Consider the following 20145-nt stretch of genomic DNA (forward strand, 5'->3'; position numbering starts at 1 on the left):
TGAGAAGCTGCAAATGTGAAAATGGCCATTTCTGGCTCAGTGGATAAGCTTCATTGTATTATATCTTTTCCAATGTAATTAAGTAATCAAAACTAGCATTTATTCTTTAAAAGACCAGAGTGAATATTTTATAGAATTTTATTTACTTGTGTTTAGACATTTATTTTTTATTATAGCTTAGCAGAAAAGGGAACAAAAGACAAATATAGGGCTGCCTTTTTCAAAAATGGGATTTTTTTAAGGTGATATTTTTATGTGAAAGATTTTGCATACAATAAAATCCCTTTCTCCATTCTTTGATAGCTTCCTGTCTATAAAACATGATTCCGTTTCCTTCATTGACATGCTTAGACATTTTTAGAGTCTCTCTCTGATAGCAAGAGAATGAGTGGCTCTGAAGTCTTCATAAGTCTAACTTGGAAGCACAATTAATGAAGGGGAAATTGGAAAAAAATTCTTCATGCATTTAATATGCTTTAAATATTAGATAATAGGATTTAAATTAGCTGCCTATAAAGCCGAGGTTACTATGGCTTGTAATCTATGGTGTAACCCACAGAAATAGGAAGGCCATGCTCATCTTCCCTATATTTTCATCCTCCTTGAATTACAAGAGCCTGTCTGAAAAGTCCTGGATTCTTGAAAGAATGGCATGCATTAAGAAGAACTAGAGTAGTGTTTTTCATCCTTGGCAATTTTAAGATTTGTGGACTTAAAACTCCCAACCAGCAGCATATCTTAAAGTTACCAAGATTAAGAAACACTGCTATAGGACAAGGCTGGAATTATTCAGCAAGAAATTTGTGCACATTTCTGCTCTCTCAAACTGCCATTTTTGATTTGGAATCCAATCCCACACCCTGACCACATAGCCATTAAGACCTGATCTCAGCTGTTCAGGAGTACTTACTAGCTACACTTCCAGAAAGGCTTTCTGGGTGTATAGCTGCTGAGGACCATAACCGGGAAATTAGAGAAGCAATCACGTTTGCTTTCTTAAGATGGTTAAAATAAAGCAGATTTTGAAAACTTTCAAAACAGTACATACAAGCAGGCATTAAAATCTCAAATATTGTTCAGTAATGCAAACTGAGATTTTAAAAATCTGCGTTATCTCTATGCTGATACGGTCTGAAGCCTTGATGGTGACTATTGTGATGACTATTGACAAAAAATTAATTTTTGGCCCCTAGTTTGATGAAAGCATCACTCTCTTTTGAGGCACTTGTGAAAAATACAGTTTGGTGCATTCAGGTAAAATTCAGCTGCGGCAATCATTGGTAAAGGACGGAAGATAAATTTGTCACAGTTGTAATAAAATACATTCTAACCCCTTAATGTAACTACCTTTGGCTTACTAGTTACAGTTGGGCTCATAGCACCACCCAAACAGTATTATTATTTAATTGCAAGAGGTTCAGAAAGGGGCAACCAAAATGATGAAAATGTACGAACATCCTCCATATGAGATAAAGTCACATTTGCGACTAATGAGTTTAGAAGAAATTGAGTGAATGGGACATGACAGGTTGGGCATGGTATAAAAAAAGGGGAGTAGAACATGGGGCCATCTGATGAACTTGGATAGTTAAAAATTCAGTTAATACACTATAGAATTTGTTAAAACATGGATATAGTGACATCTGGCAATTTGGATGATTATGAAAAAGAATTTGACAAATGCATGAAGCATAAAACTATCAATAATTTCTGGATGGCTTTGTATTGCTCTCTGTCTAGGAGATTGCATATCTCTGAATCTCAGTTGCTGTGGATTGTTTGCAAGGAAATATTACTGTGCTTGTATTCTGCATATTGCCTTGCCACTGGCATTTAACTGGACATTGTGGGGACAGAATGCTAGATTAGGTAGCCACAGGTGCTTTTTATGAATGAAAATGTGGTTGCCTTCCATTTAAAAAAAAATCCATTGAACACAACCCTCTTTGCCTAATCTCACTGAAAATAAGTGGAACATAGTATTTTTTGTAACTGTTTAATTGTGATACTTGCGGTTTTGAAGATCTTGTAGCATTTCAGGGAATAATTGAACCATCAATCTTTGCTGAAAACCATTTTGGGTTTATATACTATTGGGGTGGCTTGCTTATAGTCAAATGATTAGAATTCAAAGAGGTTCATGCAGGCACAAAGATACTTCTTTGTCTGAGAGAAGGGATGTTAATTTTCAATTTCTGTATAGCTAGTTGAGCTTCAGGTTATATGAGAACATCTGACTTAAAGTTTTCAGGCAATGGAGAAGGCTCTCTAGGTTTTGAAGCATCATCAGTGCAGCGAATACAATGTGAGTTACCAAAAAGTATAGCTCTCTATATATAATCTTTTATCTCCAAGCCAGTAACTAATATTCTGCTCTACAATTAATGGGAAAACATTATTTGCTCACTTGCTGATTTATTTATTTCACAGTCAGAGATTCGCCTTTCAATAATAAAAACTATATAATATTTTATTTGTTTGTTTAGATAATATGCCGCCCAACTCATTGTTGAGCAACTCTGGGTGGCTTACAACATCACAAAACAGCAATATAAAACAATTGCAATGTTAAAACATTAAAAACATTGAACATTAAAAGTTATAAATCAAATATAAAAACATGAATCAATATAAAATAATAAAAAGGATGCAATAAAACTAAAAGCATGATTAACATGTGTTGCTCTGAATAGATAGGATCACTGCTTGGAACTAAGAACCATGTTTTCATTAAAAAGTTAAGAAAATGTACGTATTAATGCAGAAATTTTGTACCTTGTTCAAATAGGAGCATTTTTCCTTTCTCTAATTTGTTTTAACTGAGTACATTTTTCATATATATGGGTGGATTCTATGTGAAGGCAGGCTTTCAAAAGTAGAGGGATTCAGCTTCTTGGGAAACATAACTGTTTCAAAACTAACTTTTTTCTAACAGTCAACAATTCCTGAGAATGGTTACAATGTTTATGGGAACAGGAGAACAGGTTTCCACATAATCAGAGAGACCATTTGCTCATTTTTTGTGCCCAACTGTTATTTTCTCTTGAACTACAGACTGTGTTGTTACTGTAAAATAAATGTTACTCTTCATCCTTACTCCACATGTGTGTAGCACCTTGACATCTTGCAGGAAAGATAGATTACAAATGTAATAAATCAGTAAATCAATAAATCTCAAAAGTCAGGGCTAAATAGAATTTCTGTGAGCTAGATGTTGTCTTCATTTTTAGCTATTATTAAGTACTAGAATTATTATCTCATGAGACAGCCTGAAGGCATATGATTACCACTATCCTGCTTAAACTGAGCGTTTCTGCTCAGGTTCTTGTAATTTTATATAAGCTATCTTCAGTTTCATGAAGGACGGAAGAAGGAAAATTAGTGCATAATACATTATTTTGAAAGTTAAATTAAGCAAAATGAGAAAATATATTTGCTGACTTTTTATTGTTTATATCATTGAGAGACTACGGCTTTAATGGACACAAATTTTTGATTTTGTTTTAAGATTCTGTGCCCTCCAGCCCCCAACTTTTAATTTGTATCTTGGAGTTGCATATGCAGGACTTTTAAAAAAATAAATAAAAAAAATAACACCACCTTTTTTAAACAAGGAAAATGTATGAGAAATTAGATTCCCATTAGGAACAATTATTATGTCTGATTTTTAATTCTATTTATTTTTAAGTTCTGTTCTTAACATTTCAGTTTTTGAAAATTAAAAATAAATGAATTTCAACACTGAAATCCCTGTTACTTCCAGTGTAGACAACAATGATCCTAACATTTTACGTGGCAGCTTGTTCCACTGATTGATAGCTTACATAATTATGATGTTCCTTCTGATACCCAGTTTATACTTCCGTATATTTTTTAACTCATTGCTTCTGGATCTAATCTCTGAGGTAATAGGGAATAAGTTTACTCTTGTGTGACAATTTTTCAGACATTTAAAATCTGCTATAATGTTTCCCCTCAGTCACCTCTTCTGCAAAACATAAGCATATTCTTTTTAACTATTCCTCAGAGACCTTGCTTTCAAAACCCATCACCATTTTGGGAGCCTACCTCTGAACTCAGTTAAAGTTGTCACTATCCTTTTTGAATTATAGTGCCCAGTACTGCATACCAAATCGTATTCCAACTGGGATCTGATTAGAGTGAAACAATTAACTCCTGTGATCTAGACTCCATATTTCTGCTAATGAATCCCAAGATAGAATTTGTCTTTTAAAAGTTTCAGGACATGGCTAACCATGTTTAACTTGTGGTTGGCAAGGTCTACCAGATTCTTTTCACATGTATTACTGCAAAACCAGGTCTTTCCCATCCTATACTTGGGTCCTATATGTTTCCTCTAGCTTTTAAATTCTGCACTGTTTACTTCAGCCCACTACTCAAGCTTGTTTAGATATTTTAAAAACTTTCTTTCCTCTGAAATATTAGTCACCCAATCCAGTTTTGTGTCATCTGCGAATTTGATAATTATCACTTCAACTCCTTTCAAATCATTATTATAAATATTGAATAAGACAGAGTTCAGGACATAACCCTGTTGTGCTTCCCTCCAACCTGCTTGTCTTGAAGGTAATTAACGTCTAATCTTTTGGAATACAAAATAATGGTCTGGTTCTATTCCATGCCTCCTCCCCTGGAGATTATGAATTCAAGGGTAACATGACTAATTTTCCAAAGCTACCAGTCACCTTTACTACTTCAACTAATTATTTCATGCCAGTGATATTTAGATCTAGGATGACAAAGTCTGTTGTTCTTCCACTTTCTCACAAATAAAATTGTCATCAAGAGAGGACAAACAGTTGTTGGATCTCTGACTTTTAGCAGAGGTAGATTCCCAGCTGATGTCATTATAATTAAAATCTCTACTATTAGTCTTCAAAAGATTGGTAATCTTATATGAAAGCTTCATCCATATCTTCAGCCAGGTAAGGTGATCTGTAATAAATTCCCAATATCATCCTTTATTTCCTCCTTCTGTCTCATTTTATTCTTGTACAAATGCTTTTAGTAGGGCATTAATTAATGCTCTGATTACTGAATTTCTATGCAAGCATATTTTTCCTTTACATATATTGCCACTCCCTTCCCCATTTTTGTTGGATCTGTTCCTTATGAATAAATTGTGCTATGAGCCAGCTATAAGTAGAAGCCATTAGTTCTCAGTGTTTGTGTTTGTGTTAATCTCCCTATTTATTTCCCATTTTCTATGTATGAACGTAGAAACAACTGAGATTTTGAGTGGCACTGGCTACTGGACTGTCTGTGAAACTCTGAGTTTCATTGTGGCCTCCTGCTTTTCTTTTTGTGGTCTGTTTTCTTAGCTCTAAGGCAGGGGTAGGCAACCTCGGCTCTTTTATGACTCGTGGACTTCAACTCCCAGAATTCCTGAGTCAGCTATGCTATGCTGACTCAGGAATTATGGGAGTTGAAGTCCACGAGTCATAAAAGAGGTTGCCTACCCCTGCTCTAAGGCGTGGATGCATATTTGTTTCTGAACTCCTGCCACTGTTCCCCTGTTAGTTTAACACCATCTTGATGAGTTCAGCATGGTATCTGCTCTAGCAGTTCTTCATTAAGGTTACTTAGGCCATTGTCATAAAATCCAAAATCATTTCAGCAACACTGTCTGTGTAATGGATTATTGACCTCCAGTACCCTGTTTTGTTTTCTATTTCTCATTGGTTCTTTACCAACTCAAATTTGAAAATATGGATTTTTTAAAAGATTAATTCATAACTTTACAATGTGTTAGTGGTTTTAGTTCCTTCATGAAAGTGTGTAAAGAACAATTTATAATGTAGTGTGATTTTTGCTGGTTTGTATTTTAAAACAGCTTTTATTGCGAGTTTATAACACATTTTATTGGTTTCTAACACATTTTGCTTAGCAACTGATTTTAACAGCATAGTTTGATGAAGTAATGAAACTGGAATTTGACTCATTTTCTATAGTTAGGAAGTTCTATAAAATAAAGCAACATTATTTTGATAATATGAAAAGAGGAAACAAAAATACTATGCACATGTGAAAGCAAGTGTGTGGTGTGTAGAAGAATGCTTTCAAAAGTGTTGGGAAAGAAAGTGCTCCTCACCTTAGCTTGGACAGCTGCTACACTATGTGAAATGTAAATGTTTTGAATTTTACTTATTTAAATATACCTTTGCCTTCTTTTATTTGTGATAGAGTTAAATGTGTTCTTATTTGTTTAATCCAGGACATTTGAAATGGACCAAAGCCGAGGACATTGATATAGAAACACCAGGATCTATTCTTGTGAATACCAACTTGAGGGCTTTAATAAACAAACATACATTTCTTTCATTACCTCAGCATTTCCAACAATACCTCCTGCTTTTACTTCCAGAAGTAGATAGGCAGGTGAGTAAAAAAACTGTGTACTTCACATTTCTTTCATAGTATATAATTTTCAATTGTTGTTTTTATACCTTGATTAATATTGAGTGACGTGAGTGTTTCTATTCAACATAAGTAATGGAAATTGTTCTGATGATTATAGCTGAAAAATCAAGGAGTATGTTTTAGGTGAAAAGGTCCAGCAGAGGGTTTTTGCCATGACAGCAAAAGATGGATTATCTTCCAGATTGTTGTGTTTTGTGACCTAAACAAGGTAGATGAATCACTTTTCCTGTCATTTCATCCAATGGTATACCTGAAACAACTATTAATGCCCATTTCCCTAAAACCTTGAGCATCAATAAACATTAAACCATAGTGTTCATTTCCCCACTTAATTTAGCTGCTTGGTCTCTCATTTCATTGTAAGGAAATATTTGCAAACCAATTACATTAGCTTCATAAAGAGAAAGAGAAGTTGCTATTTGAGATATGCAAATTGTTATAAGTTCTTAGAGTTTTGTTTTACAGTTCTTTCAATCTTAGATCAAGTTATAATATCAATAGAGTCATTAATTAATAATGAACATGTATACTTTTGACACAAAGCCATTAGAGTCTTGGTGGTCTATGTGCTTCATTTTACTCTCTATCTGCTATCTCTGATACAATGAAGAGAAAATGAATATATTTATTAATATATTAAGAGCCTTGGTGGAGCAGTGGGCTAATGCCTCCTTAAGTAACACCAGCTGCCTGCAATTAGTGCAGGTTCGCATCCCACCAGGCTCAAGGTTGACTCAGCCTTCCATCCTTCCGAGGTAGGTAAAATGAGGACCCAGATTGTTGGGGGCAATTAAGCTGACTTTGTAATAATGCCACTTGGGGTGTGTGTGAAAGCCCTAATAAGCAGGCATATACATAGAATGAAGGCTACTGCTAAGCTAAGCTTGTAAGCCGCCCTGAGTCTTCGGAGAAGGGCGGGATAAAAATGGAATTTTTAAAAAAAATAGCTTTCAACTTATTTCTTTAAATTTACTCAACCTCTTGTAGATATTACTCTGTTAGAACACTGTATAATTGAAGGCTCATTTGTAAATTAATATTACTCTCCACAAGAATGGAGAATGTCTCTCAAGGAAAAAGGACCTGCTCCAGGGCTAAGAAGGAAATCTCCAAATGCCCTCCTGCCTCCACACAATCTTTACCATGTGGAAAGATTTGATAGGCAAAGTACGTCCCTAGAAGATAGCCGATGAGCAGACTTCTTTCTCTCTCCCTTATTCTTTACCCTGCTCTTTCCCATTATAGTGCATTGTAATAATAATAATAATAATAATAATAATAATAATAATAATAATAATAATAATAATAATAATAATAATAATAATAATAATATAAAGTTGGAAGGGACCTTGGAGTTCATCTAGTCCAACCCCCTGCTCAGGCAGGAAACCCTATACCATTTCAGGCAAATGGCTGTCCAGTCTCTTCTTAAAAACCTCCAGTGTTGGAGCATTCACAGCTTCTGGAGGCAGGTTGTTCCACTGGTTAATTGTTCTAACTGTCAGGAAGTTTCTCCTTAGTTCTAGGTTGCTTCTCTCCTTGACTAGTTTCCATCCGTTGCTTCTTGTCCTGCTTTCAGGTGCTTTGGAGAATAGCTTGACTCCCTCTTCTTTGTGGTAGCCCCTGAGATATTGGAACACTGCTATCATGTCACTAGATCAATCTATCCCACTTTCCTGTTCAGTCCTTAAGATTGCTTCTGTCAGTCTTATATCGACCTGATGTATTTTCCACTGAGACAGGAACAGCCCTCATAGGACTTTATCCTGGCTGTTTACCAGGTTCACCTTTACCCAGTGCTTAGTATATGTCACTTTTGTGCTATTTTGAACAATTAAAGAGGGGGGTGGGGGTGGGGTTAAAAAAAAGAAAATCTTTAAATCACCTCTGGGGAAGAAAATGACATCCTCTTAGAACTTTTCCTTTAAGATAACCAGACTTTAATAATAGCAGGCAGATATGACAATATTCTTGGCTTAGGAGAAAACATCAGTGGTTAACTAATACCAAACCAAATACATAGGATAAAATGCTCCCAGAAACTTCTAAGATGAGAGTGAGATAAAGAGAAAAATCCTCTGGTCATGCTCCTTTGTTATACAGCCCTCTTGATCAGGAAGGCAAAAGACATTGCCACTGCAGGGATTTTTTATCCCCAGCTCTCATGTTATCAAGTTTAGTAAATTATTTGCACAGTTAGATCCATTGCTTTCACCCCCTGAATATATCAGTAGATATATAAATTTGGCTTTGGATACTTAAATTAGTCAGTCAAGAAGAAACAAGACCCTTTAGAGTGACACAGTGACTCCCCAATGGCTCTGCAACAGTGTGATTCCACCCTTGAGGTACCTGTCAGGCACAGGTGACCAGATCAATACATGTAGAGTTCAAGCTAACTACTTTATTGTATTCTGCCTATAATACAAGAAATCTCCCTAGACTGCTTATCTTCCCTTGGAAACAGATAGATAAGGCTCCATGGAGTTGCATGGGGGTTCAGTCTTGGATTCCTTGGAAGCTACACAGTGATTCAAGGCTAATTTCCTGCTTGATTCCTTCTCCGTGCTTGTCTGATTATTTCCCAACAGCATCATTTCCGTTGCATGGCCCATTCATTGTGACTGCTCTGATTACCATTCAGTAAATTTTTCAGAATCATTGGAGTTGGGTGGCATATAAATTATATATAAATAATAGTTATTACTATGATTGGTGGCATAGTCAGCCCGATTTTAGACTGTTTTGGTATTTTTGCCCACCTATCAAGTTCTTCCCAAGGACTTGGGATGGACAGATGTTTTTGTTTAATGATGTTAAAAGCATTATCACAGGATGTAAAGAGTCCCAAGTAAAGCTGCTTCTTGCAGTTGACTGATGATGATTTTGTCAATGCTGATGGTATTCAAGTGGTGTTCCAGATGTTTTGGGATTGCACCCAAGATATCTATCACTGTTGGTACTATCTTTGCTTTCTTTTGTTTGCCACAGTTGATCTATTTATATTTACCGTTGTATTTTGTGGTTTTCTCTAGTTCTTTCTCTCCGCTTTTGCTGCTTCCAACTACTGCTGTGTCCACTATCCAGATTTTTTTGCCTTTCTTACCAACAATCGTTAAGTCTGGGGTGTAATGTGGCAGGTACTTTCCATTTGAATTCTAACGTCTCAGAGCATTTTAGCTTCTTCATTTTCTATGCTATATCCCTCTGCCATCAGTTCTTTTGATTTTATTTTAATCATAATCGTAATAGTAGAGTTGGAAGGGACCTTGGAGGTCATCTAGTCCAACCCCCTGCTCAGGCAGGAAACCATATATCATTTCAGACAAATGGCTGTCTAGTCTCTTCTTAAAAACTTCCAGTGTTGGAGCATTCACAGCTTCTGGAGGCAGGTTGTTCCACTGGTTGATTGTTCTAACTGTCCGGAAGTTTCTCCTTAGTTCTAGGTTGCTTCTCTCCTTGATTAGTTTCCATTCATTGCTTCTTGGCCTGCCTTCAGCTGCTTTGGAGAATAGCTTGACTCCCTCTTCTTTGTGGCAGCCCCTGAGATATGGGAACACTGCTCTCATGTCACCCCTAGTTCTTCTTTTCATTAAACTAGACATACCCAATTCCAGTAGCCGTTCCTTATATGTTTTAGCCTCCAGACCTCTAATCGTCTTTGTTGCTCTTCTCTGTACTCTTTCTCTGTACTCTTTACTCTTTTTTACATCGTGGTGACCAAAACTGGATGCAGTATTCCAAGTTTGGCCTTACCAAGGCATTGTAAAGTGGTATTAATACTTTTTTAATAGAAAATTTTATTAAATGTACATTTAAAAACAAAAGTGGACATGATTCAACTTCCCCAGCTACAACACTACTATTAGTATTACCTTATGTTACAGAAAGAAATAACAAAAAAAATACATTCTATGACAGGATAGAGTATAACAAACTGTACATATAACATCTGTAAATTTTTTAGTAAACTGTCTTTCAATTGTCAGCGTTATATTTACATATCTTTCAGTTGTGTCCTGATATAGGTGCTAATAAGAAATCCTTACATTATCAACTAATCAAACAATAGTTATCTCAGCGATCCTCCTTATCTCTAACCAATTGTACAAATTTTGCCAAATTTCATAATACTTCACGTGATCTTGATTCTATCCCTTTGTTAATGCAGCCTAGCACTGTGTTGGCTTTTTTGGCAGCTGCACCACACTGCTGGCTCATATTTAAGTGATTGTCCACTAGGACTCCGAGATCCTTTATATTTTCCTTCACAAAATTCTGGTATCTCACAGTAAGTTAGCCATTTGTATTTGCCCATTTCTTGTATATAAGATACTTCTTGTGCCGAGATCCATAACCTCAACTTATATATATTCCGTATTCTTAATATGGCACACCTAACGTAATGATTTTTAAAATCCACATTAGACTTGACTTTGTCATGCCACAATCATCCATGACACTGAAAACTTGGGTCATGTCCTTTAACTCCAAAACTTTTCATTTCTCAGCAATACCCATTCTTTCATCCAAATCAAACAGCAAGCTGCAAAATACAATTTCAAATCAGATAAACATTTCTTTTGCATCTTATAACACCTTATATTTAACTTGTGGCTCTTTCCCCTCCCATACAAATTTAGGTATATCTTTCTGCCACTGTTTAAATGGTGTATCAGTTGTCAGATATTGTCTAAAACAAAAACATCATTCTAGGGAAGACATTCACTTTTATCACAGAAATTCTTCCCAGCGATGACAGTTGTAATTTTTCCCATCTTAAGCTAACTTTTTAACTTCATTCCATGTCTTAACACAATTATTTTGAAATAACATACAATTCATATTTGTCATAGTGATACTCAGATATTTTATCTTCCTGTCAATCTTAAAGCCCATTTTATTCATCAATTCTGTTTGATCTTCCAGTTTCACAGTTCTTGTTAACATCTTCATATTTTGTTTATTAATCATGAAATCTGCTAATGCACTAAGAACTTTTAATTTGCCATTAATATTTTATTTCCCTTTAAAGTATCTTTCATAACCAACACCAAGTCATTTGAACATGTCTATTTTTGAAAAGGGTATATATCTTTCAAAAAAGTAGGCATAATTTCTTAAATTACCATTTTTCTTTCTCCATATATATCACCCAGCCCTAAATTGACCATCAGATCAAAGAAAACTTTGATAACTTGCTTTGAGTGATTTTAATATTTTTCTCAGAAGTTCTGTCCAGTTGTGGGGAGATCACTCCAGCAAACATTAATTTTCAGAAGCAACATATATTAGTTTCTTCATTTGTAAAACAATACTTTGTCCAAATTTGGGCCGTCTAAGTTTTAGTTCCATGCATATTAATTTCCACCCCAACAAATCTACCATTCTCATCAGTCAATAAAAGTTCTGCTTTTAATTGGGAATTTATATATAAAATAATTCCATATTTATTTTTAATTTAATTTCTCTACCTGTAGCACTTAATTCAAGATCTCCAGTTTCAGTTTTCTTTTGCAATCTCCACTGACACTTCTATTTGAGTCTCTGCAATTCTTCTTTGAATTTTATTTTTTTTAAAATTCCCTTGCCTTTTGGACAGAATTCAATCAAAAGCTCTGCTGTTTAAACAAAGATTACACCTTCCAATATGTGACATTGACATGGAATATTTTTCTCCTTTAATCATTCAGTCAAAAAACAGTATTCTTTTCTCTTACACAAAATTTAAATAGGTATTTCTTTAGGAACAATTTCTTTGTATTATCAATTTTCAGTTTTGCATTAAAATGCTGCTGCAAAACATGATTCCTTGTCTTCTTACTGACAAAGTGCACCAAAACACTCCTTGAAACATTTCTTATTCTTGCAAATTTTGTATTTATTCTACATTGTTTACCTGTATCCTCTTTATTATTTCACCTTTTCTTTCATCTTTACAAATCTTTCACCATTTTTTTCAGATGCTGTCGATTTAATATCAGGTGATGCTGCTTACTTATTGTTCAGTTGTTCAAATATTTCCTGAAGCAAATCTGGTGTAATTCCTCTTTCTGCAGGTTGCTGTAGTGAGTCTCTCTTCTCCTCTGGTGTGTTTTGGTGTTTTTCCATTACAGGTAGTCCTCCATTTACAATTGGTCACTTAATGATTGATTAAAGTTATGATGGATTCCTAAAACAGCTAGTTGTGACCCAGGTTCGAAGTTCTGATGCCTGCCTGCCTATAGTCGCATGTATGTATTTTAGACTATGTACAGCAACCTGCAATCTCATGACCACAATTTATGGCATTTTTGCCAGAAACCAGCATTTACTTTTGGTTTCTGGCAAAAATATGCCTCTTAACAAACAATGGGTTCACTGTACAAGAAAATTTTATCTAAATGAGACAGCAACAACCAGCAATCTTCCTAGTCTCCCCCTCTCTCTCAAATTGAGTGCCTATCAACAGAAAGGCAGAAAATGAATGAATGAGCAAGTCATTTTCCCAGTCCCACTTATTCTGTGATAGAGCATTTCAATTTCAACTCAACAACCTCTTTTAAACTAAACTCAGTGGATGTATAAACCAAGGCATTTATGGATTCCTAGCTGCTATCATATAAAATATAGTGCCTAAAGCACGCTGTCCTTGAAAAGTACCTAAGCTGAAGCTATCAAAATAAAAGAGACAACTATCTGTGCTGAGCTCCTGATGAAAGATTGACCTGTAAATCTAACAAATCAAAGCATAAATAACCCTTCTAGATCAAACTTCTGTAATGAAACAAATTGGAGAACATATGATCTTCCTTTTTGCCATTTTTCTCGATTTTTCTATATCTCTGGCCTTTAGAAGACCAACAAGGTTCAGATGTTCCTTATTGCCCCAAATTGTTTCTAAAGACAGATGTTTTGAAGCTGTGGAATAATAGGGGAAGAATTATTGGAGCTATCAGACCAAACTCCATATTTTTTTTAAAAAATTATAAAAGTATTTCTGGCCTGACTGCCACTCTAAAACCTATATCATCTCTCTAAATTTTGACCTACCAGTTTCTTTTTCACAAATTTGTTGAAATATCCAGAGATTAATTAAATCAATTAATGAGAGGGCTGCTGACTTTCCCATTAAAGACAAAGTCCATGGAACGTTCCACCCTGCAATGAAGAACTTACCTAAATCAATTATCTGCTAACATGGGAAATTAAAAAAAACCCCAACCTTGGTTGTCTCTTGTATTTCTTCTGATATACTCAATGATATCTGTTTCATCTCTTGTGCCCTTCCAAGATGGTTTATATCTTTCCATAAATGTGATCATATTCCCTGACCATTTGATATTAGATTTCTTATCCAAAATACTGTGCTCCCAGTTTTGATTTCTAGAAGCTTCTCACATGTTCTCCCAAGATCAATAGTCAATTTTGATCTAAAACAACCTAAAACAATAGTTCTTTCATCTTTTTTTATCCTGATGACACTTAAGGCAGGATGATAAAGTTGAGGAATGGGTGGCACATCATCTTCTATCTCTAACCCTTGATTTTGGAAGCTAGTAAGATGTGGTCTATTGGGATATTTCTATCAGCTAGCAAAGCAAAAAAGATCTCAGTTATAAAGTGTAAATTTAGAAACAAAATTGGTATATTTTTAGTTTGCCACAGTACCAGTAGATGTTATGGTTTCCAAAAAAGAGTGTATGACATGATTAATGCCATATTTTCCATTAGAAAAATGAGGTGTCAACTTTTTAAATACTTTTATGGTTGGGTAATGGAGAACATTTATTTATATTCCTTTTTAATAAAAGTCTCTCAGTTACTATAATAAAAAAATTATTTTAAGCTGTTGGCTGCAACCCAAAATAGACAGAAAAAAGCTTTATCTTCTTTTTTTCCTGCACTTCTCCCCATTCCTTCTTTCTCTGCTTGTTGCAAATAGTAACCTGTTCTTCCAGTAAGCTGATGGATCCTTTGCTTGTACTTTTCTGAATTGTGGCTGTTACATTTAAGAAATTGGTTTGCTGTCCAATTTTCTTTTGCTACTCTTGGGAAGATACATTCTTGATTACCTGCAGTTTTTCTTAGACACACTGTTTACATACTTTCTAGTCTCTAACACACTGGGATTTTTTTTTACACAATCTCTGTATACAGAGAGAGAATATAAAACTAGATTACCTTGCAACTGTGTCGCAAGGGCAGCATTATTCAGTTGCAATTTTGTGGTTTTAATTTAGGACAAACACAGATTTTATAAGCAGAATGCCCTTAATTCAAGACCTTAATGGAAAATATTTAACACAGCAAATATCAGTAAATCTGACCAGAAACAATATCAGTCTAAATAGATTAATGACCTGATTCAGTAAATTTCAGTAAATTTCTGCTATCAATTCACTAGCCATGAATAACAGTTTCGATAAGTGTTATAATAATCAAGCGTTTCATTTTATGCTATTTAGCTATATTGCTTATATACCAGAACAGCAAGTTGATATGCATGGTATATGAATTGGCTTAATATATGAAAAGTGCTTAGTAGGTAAGCCCTTTTTGTATTTTCAAAACTAGATTTAAATCTCTGCTATTGTATAGTCACCATGCCAATCTCAGTATATTCTGATGATTCTGTAGTTTAATATTTTGAAACATACTCATTTAGTTGTCTGTTGCAATGTGCATTTGGTAATATATGGCCCAATATTTCCTCACTTTCCTTTATTTATAGCCAGAGGAAGTTTAAATTACTGAGATAAGTTTATCATGACATGTATAACTATTATATGTATCCCACTAAGCATACTTTTCTACCCATACATTCCACAAACTGACAGTATATAAAATTCATTCATGTAGCTAAAGAATGTTTCATCTGGAACTCTAAGAGTAATCCGTATTGTCAACTCATCCGGTGTGCACCATGTTGGAAAATAACTTCAGTCATTTTCTTACACTTACTGTATTTTGAAGATGTTTTGGTATTGTGTACAGTAAGTAGTTTAAGCATTAATCCATCCCTGTAATATGATAGTTGATACTAAGGTGAGCATCAGGATCATTAAACCCCTATTCCTATGGCAAAATAGGAAAAATTAAGAACATTCGTTCCCCTTGCAGAATGGTAAAACGCCTTCTATTCTGAGTTTGAACCTAAAAAAACCTCCAGCCAGGATTTGTTTCTCTGGCATGTCAAGGTGCAAAGGGTGAACATACAGTATACATACAGATATGCCAGTTGCACACATGTATTTGTTTAAGGAAGCTTACCTAACTGCTAAATTTCCTTGTAGAAAATGTACCTTTTATGGAAGTTGCTCAGCTGAAATATTTGGGTATGTTGTGATTTCTTCTGGATTGTAATTTATGGAGCAGTTTTTAGTGACGTTTCTAAATTACTTACAGTGTGTGGATTTTTGGCTCTGAACTTGCCAATTGTGGACATTTTTCTACTAATTTGTTAGTACTTATTACATATGTGAATCTTCAGACTGCCATAATCTTTCTTTAATAGTGTGTTTATAATTTAATACTAGTAAAAGCTACAATATCAGACTCCAGATTTCTTCATGCCTCAAAAGGTACTTTGGATTAAAGTCAAAATTGTAATGGATATGAAATGGAGTCACATTTTACACATTGAAAAATAGACTCCTGTGAGATTTGATCAATCTGACAAATGATGGAATGGTAAACATTCAGCTTTATTTAATCTCTCTGTGTTATTACATTTCTAAAAAATGTTATAGCTAATCATTTTCTTTATGGCACCTTCCTCTTAAATGTCTACAAGAAAGTTTCTAAAATAATCTTTTCCTCACAAATTTCTAAAAGGCAATAATAATTTAATACTGTCCTTTAAAATGGGAAATCAATATTGGATGATAAAATGTTAATTTAGTAAAGTAAGCCTTTGATGTTATAAGGCTAAAGCTTTACTATTGTAGTATAATCAAATAATGTAACATCTACAGTATTACTGCTTATATTAACTATAGAATTACAACCTATAATAACTGAATCTTTTATTTGAGAAATATTTCTGCTTATCAATTATGTATAAAGGTTAAGCAGTAGCTTTATATATGCAATATTGGATTGAGCTGCAGGGAGTCAAACAGATAATAGATTTAACTGGTTGAATGCTTCTGAAGGTGTCAGCTATACAGGAAAATTTGATCATCTGTAAAATAGTATATTCTTTTAGGAAATCATGAAGATTTGAAGTTTTATAAAATGAATGTTTACATGGTATAATATGTATTCCAGTTACAAAAAGGTTATTATTTACTAAGGTTCTGAGTTTTTCTTGGCTTATGAAAATAACTGGTGGGTTCTATTAAATATGTTTTCCACTTTTAAATATTTTTTTAAAAAACTAATCTTTTTGGTGCAAGTTCTTCAGAAAGTGCATGCCTGGTGAATAGTAATTTCATTGTGTTTAATTCAACAAAATCAGAATTCCAAACCCCAAAGAAGAAGAAAATAACTTTTAAAAACATTTCTTATTCTGGCTCATTAAAGCATTGTTTCCATGAGGTAGCAGTTGTTAAGAATCGTAAAAATCAATAGTATTTTAAAAATCCTTTATTGGCATGATTCTCATAGTTAATTGTGCCTTCTTTGTAACATAGACTATTGAATTAAATGTCTACTTAGAAATTTTTAGTTTTCTCTTCCTTTCATTTTCTTTAATTCTTTAATTTATACAATACATGCACTAAAGATTTAAAAACATTCTCATGTAGTGATTGATACTGAGCAGAAGTCTTAGAAGAAGCTCATAACAATTAGTTTAACTGACAGATTTTTCCTCTCTTTTTCCTTTGAAAGTAATATATTTTATTTAACATATTTAAATTAGATCATGAGAATTGTGAAACTTTACTTGGTGAAAAATGGATCTTTTCATATTTCAAACGTTTCTAGTGTAAAATGGTACCCAACTTCCAATCCGTAATCTAAAAAGAGATTAAGATGAATGGAGGAAGCCAGAATCTAAAACTGTCACTTCTTATTTTGGTTTTTATTAACCATACCTACTTTCCTAATCACTCTGCGAGCTGTAACATAACATTGTGAGTGCACACTATAGATTTTGAGATCCAAAAAAATATAAAGGTGTAGCCCTCAGCTACCAAAAAAAAGGTTGCCCACACTCTTAATGTATCTATTTTATCTCCACTGCAAGTCATCCATTGCACTTCATTCATCTCATGTCATCATTAGAAACTTGACTGAAGGAAGGGTCACAGAATTCTATTAGTATATTGTTTTATTAGCTTTGAATTCTACGCATTGCAGTTCTGTGAAATAATGCATAAGTTTACTTATTTCTTCACTTTGTATGAAACTTGGACACACTGTTGGTCTAATAATTTCTTGCTAGTCACTGAAATAACTTCACTCTTTTTTTAGAGATGAGATATTGGACATGTTGTTTCCAACGTTGCTATTATGTTTCTTTGATTTGCACTTAGATCATAAACAAAGACTGCATCATTATTTGAAAATTAGCCCCATTGAACAGAATGGACTTAACAATTTCCACGTAAACAAAGGATTCCAATATCATAAACAACAGAACATTATTATAGGCACACTGATGTTGGATTAGGCCACTTGCATTTAATTTGATGACTATAATGAAAATGCTATTTAACATTAGCAAATTATTCCCTATGTTATTCCTACTTTCTATCCTTCCCCATTTCACATGATTGGAGCTCTCTTCTTATGTACTCTTAGTTGAAGCAATCTCTGACAGTGACTTCTGCTACCATCGGCTTATTTTCTAGATGGGAAGTGATGGAGTTTTGCGCCTCAGTAGTTCCGCTCTAAATAATGAATTCTTTGCATATGCAGCACAAGGGTGGAAACAGCGATTGGCAGAAGGTAATTTTCTACTTGTTACTAGATTTAACCAATAGTGTTTTTCCTCCATAAAGAGATCCCGTCTTGTGTCACAGCAAGGAAACATACATTTCAATACTTTAAATACTTTATTCTCTCTCAGCCCAATGTCTCTTACAGAGTTGTGGGGGAAAATTGGGAACAGGGTGCTGTAACACTGCCTTGAGCTCCTGGAGGAAAGGCGGGATAGAAAACTAAGCAAAGAAATTGATAATACGTAAAGTGGCAAGATTTCAAAACTATGTACACTAGATCATCTTCCAGTTGTATTAAGCACGTCTGTCTCTTATACCTCACCATAGATTATCATTGGGTACTTCCACTTAAAATATGAACAAGCATTTTCATCAGTGTCAGCTTTGGAAACCTAAATGCATGTGACTAAATCCCACCAATACACTCTAGAAATACTAAAAACAGCACTGCAAGCACCATTTTAGCATAGGTTTCTCGCAAATAAATTTTGGATTGAGTTTTGAAGTTTGGATTCAAATTTTTGATTGAACTCTTTGCAATAGGGGAAAACTTTAACCGGCCATGCCTCATGAAAAACTGCTGCCCAAAGACGGTGGTATCTCAAGCAGCAGCTAGCAGAGCACAGGAACTGCATGATGTTTAGGAAAGCAATGTTGATGTGCAAAAAATCTTTTGACATTTGTCCAAGTTTTGACACCTTAGAGCACAGTTGGCCAAGCAACTTTAGCACAGCATTTGTATAAGGGGCCGCCTGCAGAAATTCCTACACTACACAAAACTCAGTTGCACCCCTGGTTAATTCTTTGGACCTTCCATTTCTTGTATCTTTTAGGAGAATTTACACCTGAGATGCAGTTGCGCATCAGGCAAGAAATTGAAAAGGAAAAGAAAACAGAACCCTGGAAAGAGAAGTTCTTTGAAAGATTTTATGGAGAAAAGTGAGTATTAAAGAGGAAAAAAATGTCCTCCAATATGTAACAATGTGCATAGCTATTAAAATATACAATTGCCTTTCATGAAATCTAACTTTTAGTTTTTTACAAAATGCCTAATAAATTTGCCAATTATTTCAGTTCCTATTGCCATTGCTAAAGCTTCCTTGGATTTATTTTTTCAATTTCTCAACCTTCTATTTTAAACACTAAAAGTAATCTACAGTTTCATCAAAACCTTCCCCAACTATATTAAACACAGATGTATTAAATTCAAATATAGACAATATAATACAGACTGAATATGAATAGGTAAAACCCATCCTTTTTTAACCTTCAAATTTCAGAAGGAATCATAGGTAATAAAATTAGTTAAATGTAATCACAAAAATTATTTTAGTACTTGTTTTTCCTCCATAATATCCTTTACTAGGGCATTTACTTGAGTGAATAAAAACAATGTATGTTTGTGTATTACATTGTTTAGAAATGCATATTGTATTTTACAGAAATACAAAAAACAACAGTGGAAGAATATTTGTGTTTGAAAAAAGGTTCAGAGTAACATGCTTTCATAAACAAGTATTAAGCTATTATACAGACAGACATTCAATAGTAAATGTTTAATCATTTAAGCAGATGAAATTATTTTCTAATCAGAAAAAGAACAGTTACATTAGACATTTGTGTCATGTTCTCAAATTCACTGCAGGCAATCACATATATTATACTAACAAATTGTATTCATTTTAGTTCCTTTATATAGGTAGTCCTCAATTTACAACTGGTCACTTAACAAACTTTGGAAGTTACAATGAACCTGTCCAGAGCTATTTACAGCTCAGTTTCAAAGTTCTGACAGCCAGGGGCCCACGGTCATTTTGGGCACTTGGCAACTGGC

At 34.2% G+C, this 20145-nt stretch overlaps 1 protein-coding gene across 1 annotated transcript in view; it reads left to right on the top strand.

Moving 5' to 3' along the window:
* ASXL3 (ASXL transcriptional regulator 3) overlaps positions 1-20145 on the top strand; it is a gene marked incomplete at both ends in the record, with an annotated part of 124716 nt that overhangs the window by 96054 nt on the left and 8517 nt on the right. The window contains 3 exons of the mRNA XM_081324831.1: positions 6236-6399; positions 18222-18318; positions 19145-19250. Coding sequence (XP_081180957.1) covers positions 6236-6399; positions 18222-18318; positions 19145-19250 — 367 coding nt within the window. The remainder of the gene's footprint in view (positions 1-6235; positions 6400-18221; positions 18319-19144; positions 19251-20145) is intronic.

The sequence above is a fragment of the Vipera berus genome (assembly GCF_964194415.1).
Source record: "Vipera berus genome assembly, chromosome: 3".
NCBI lineage: Eukaryota > Metazoa > Chordata > Lepidosauria > Squamata > Viperidae > Vipera > Vipera berus.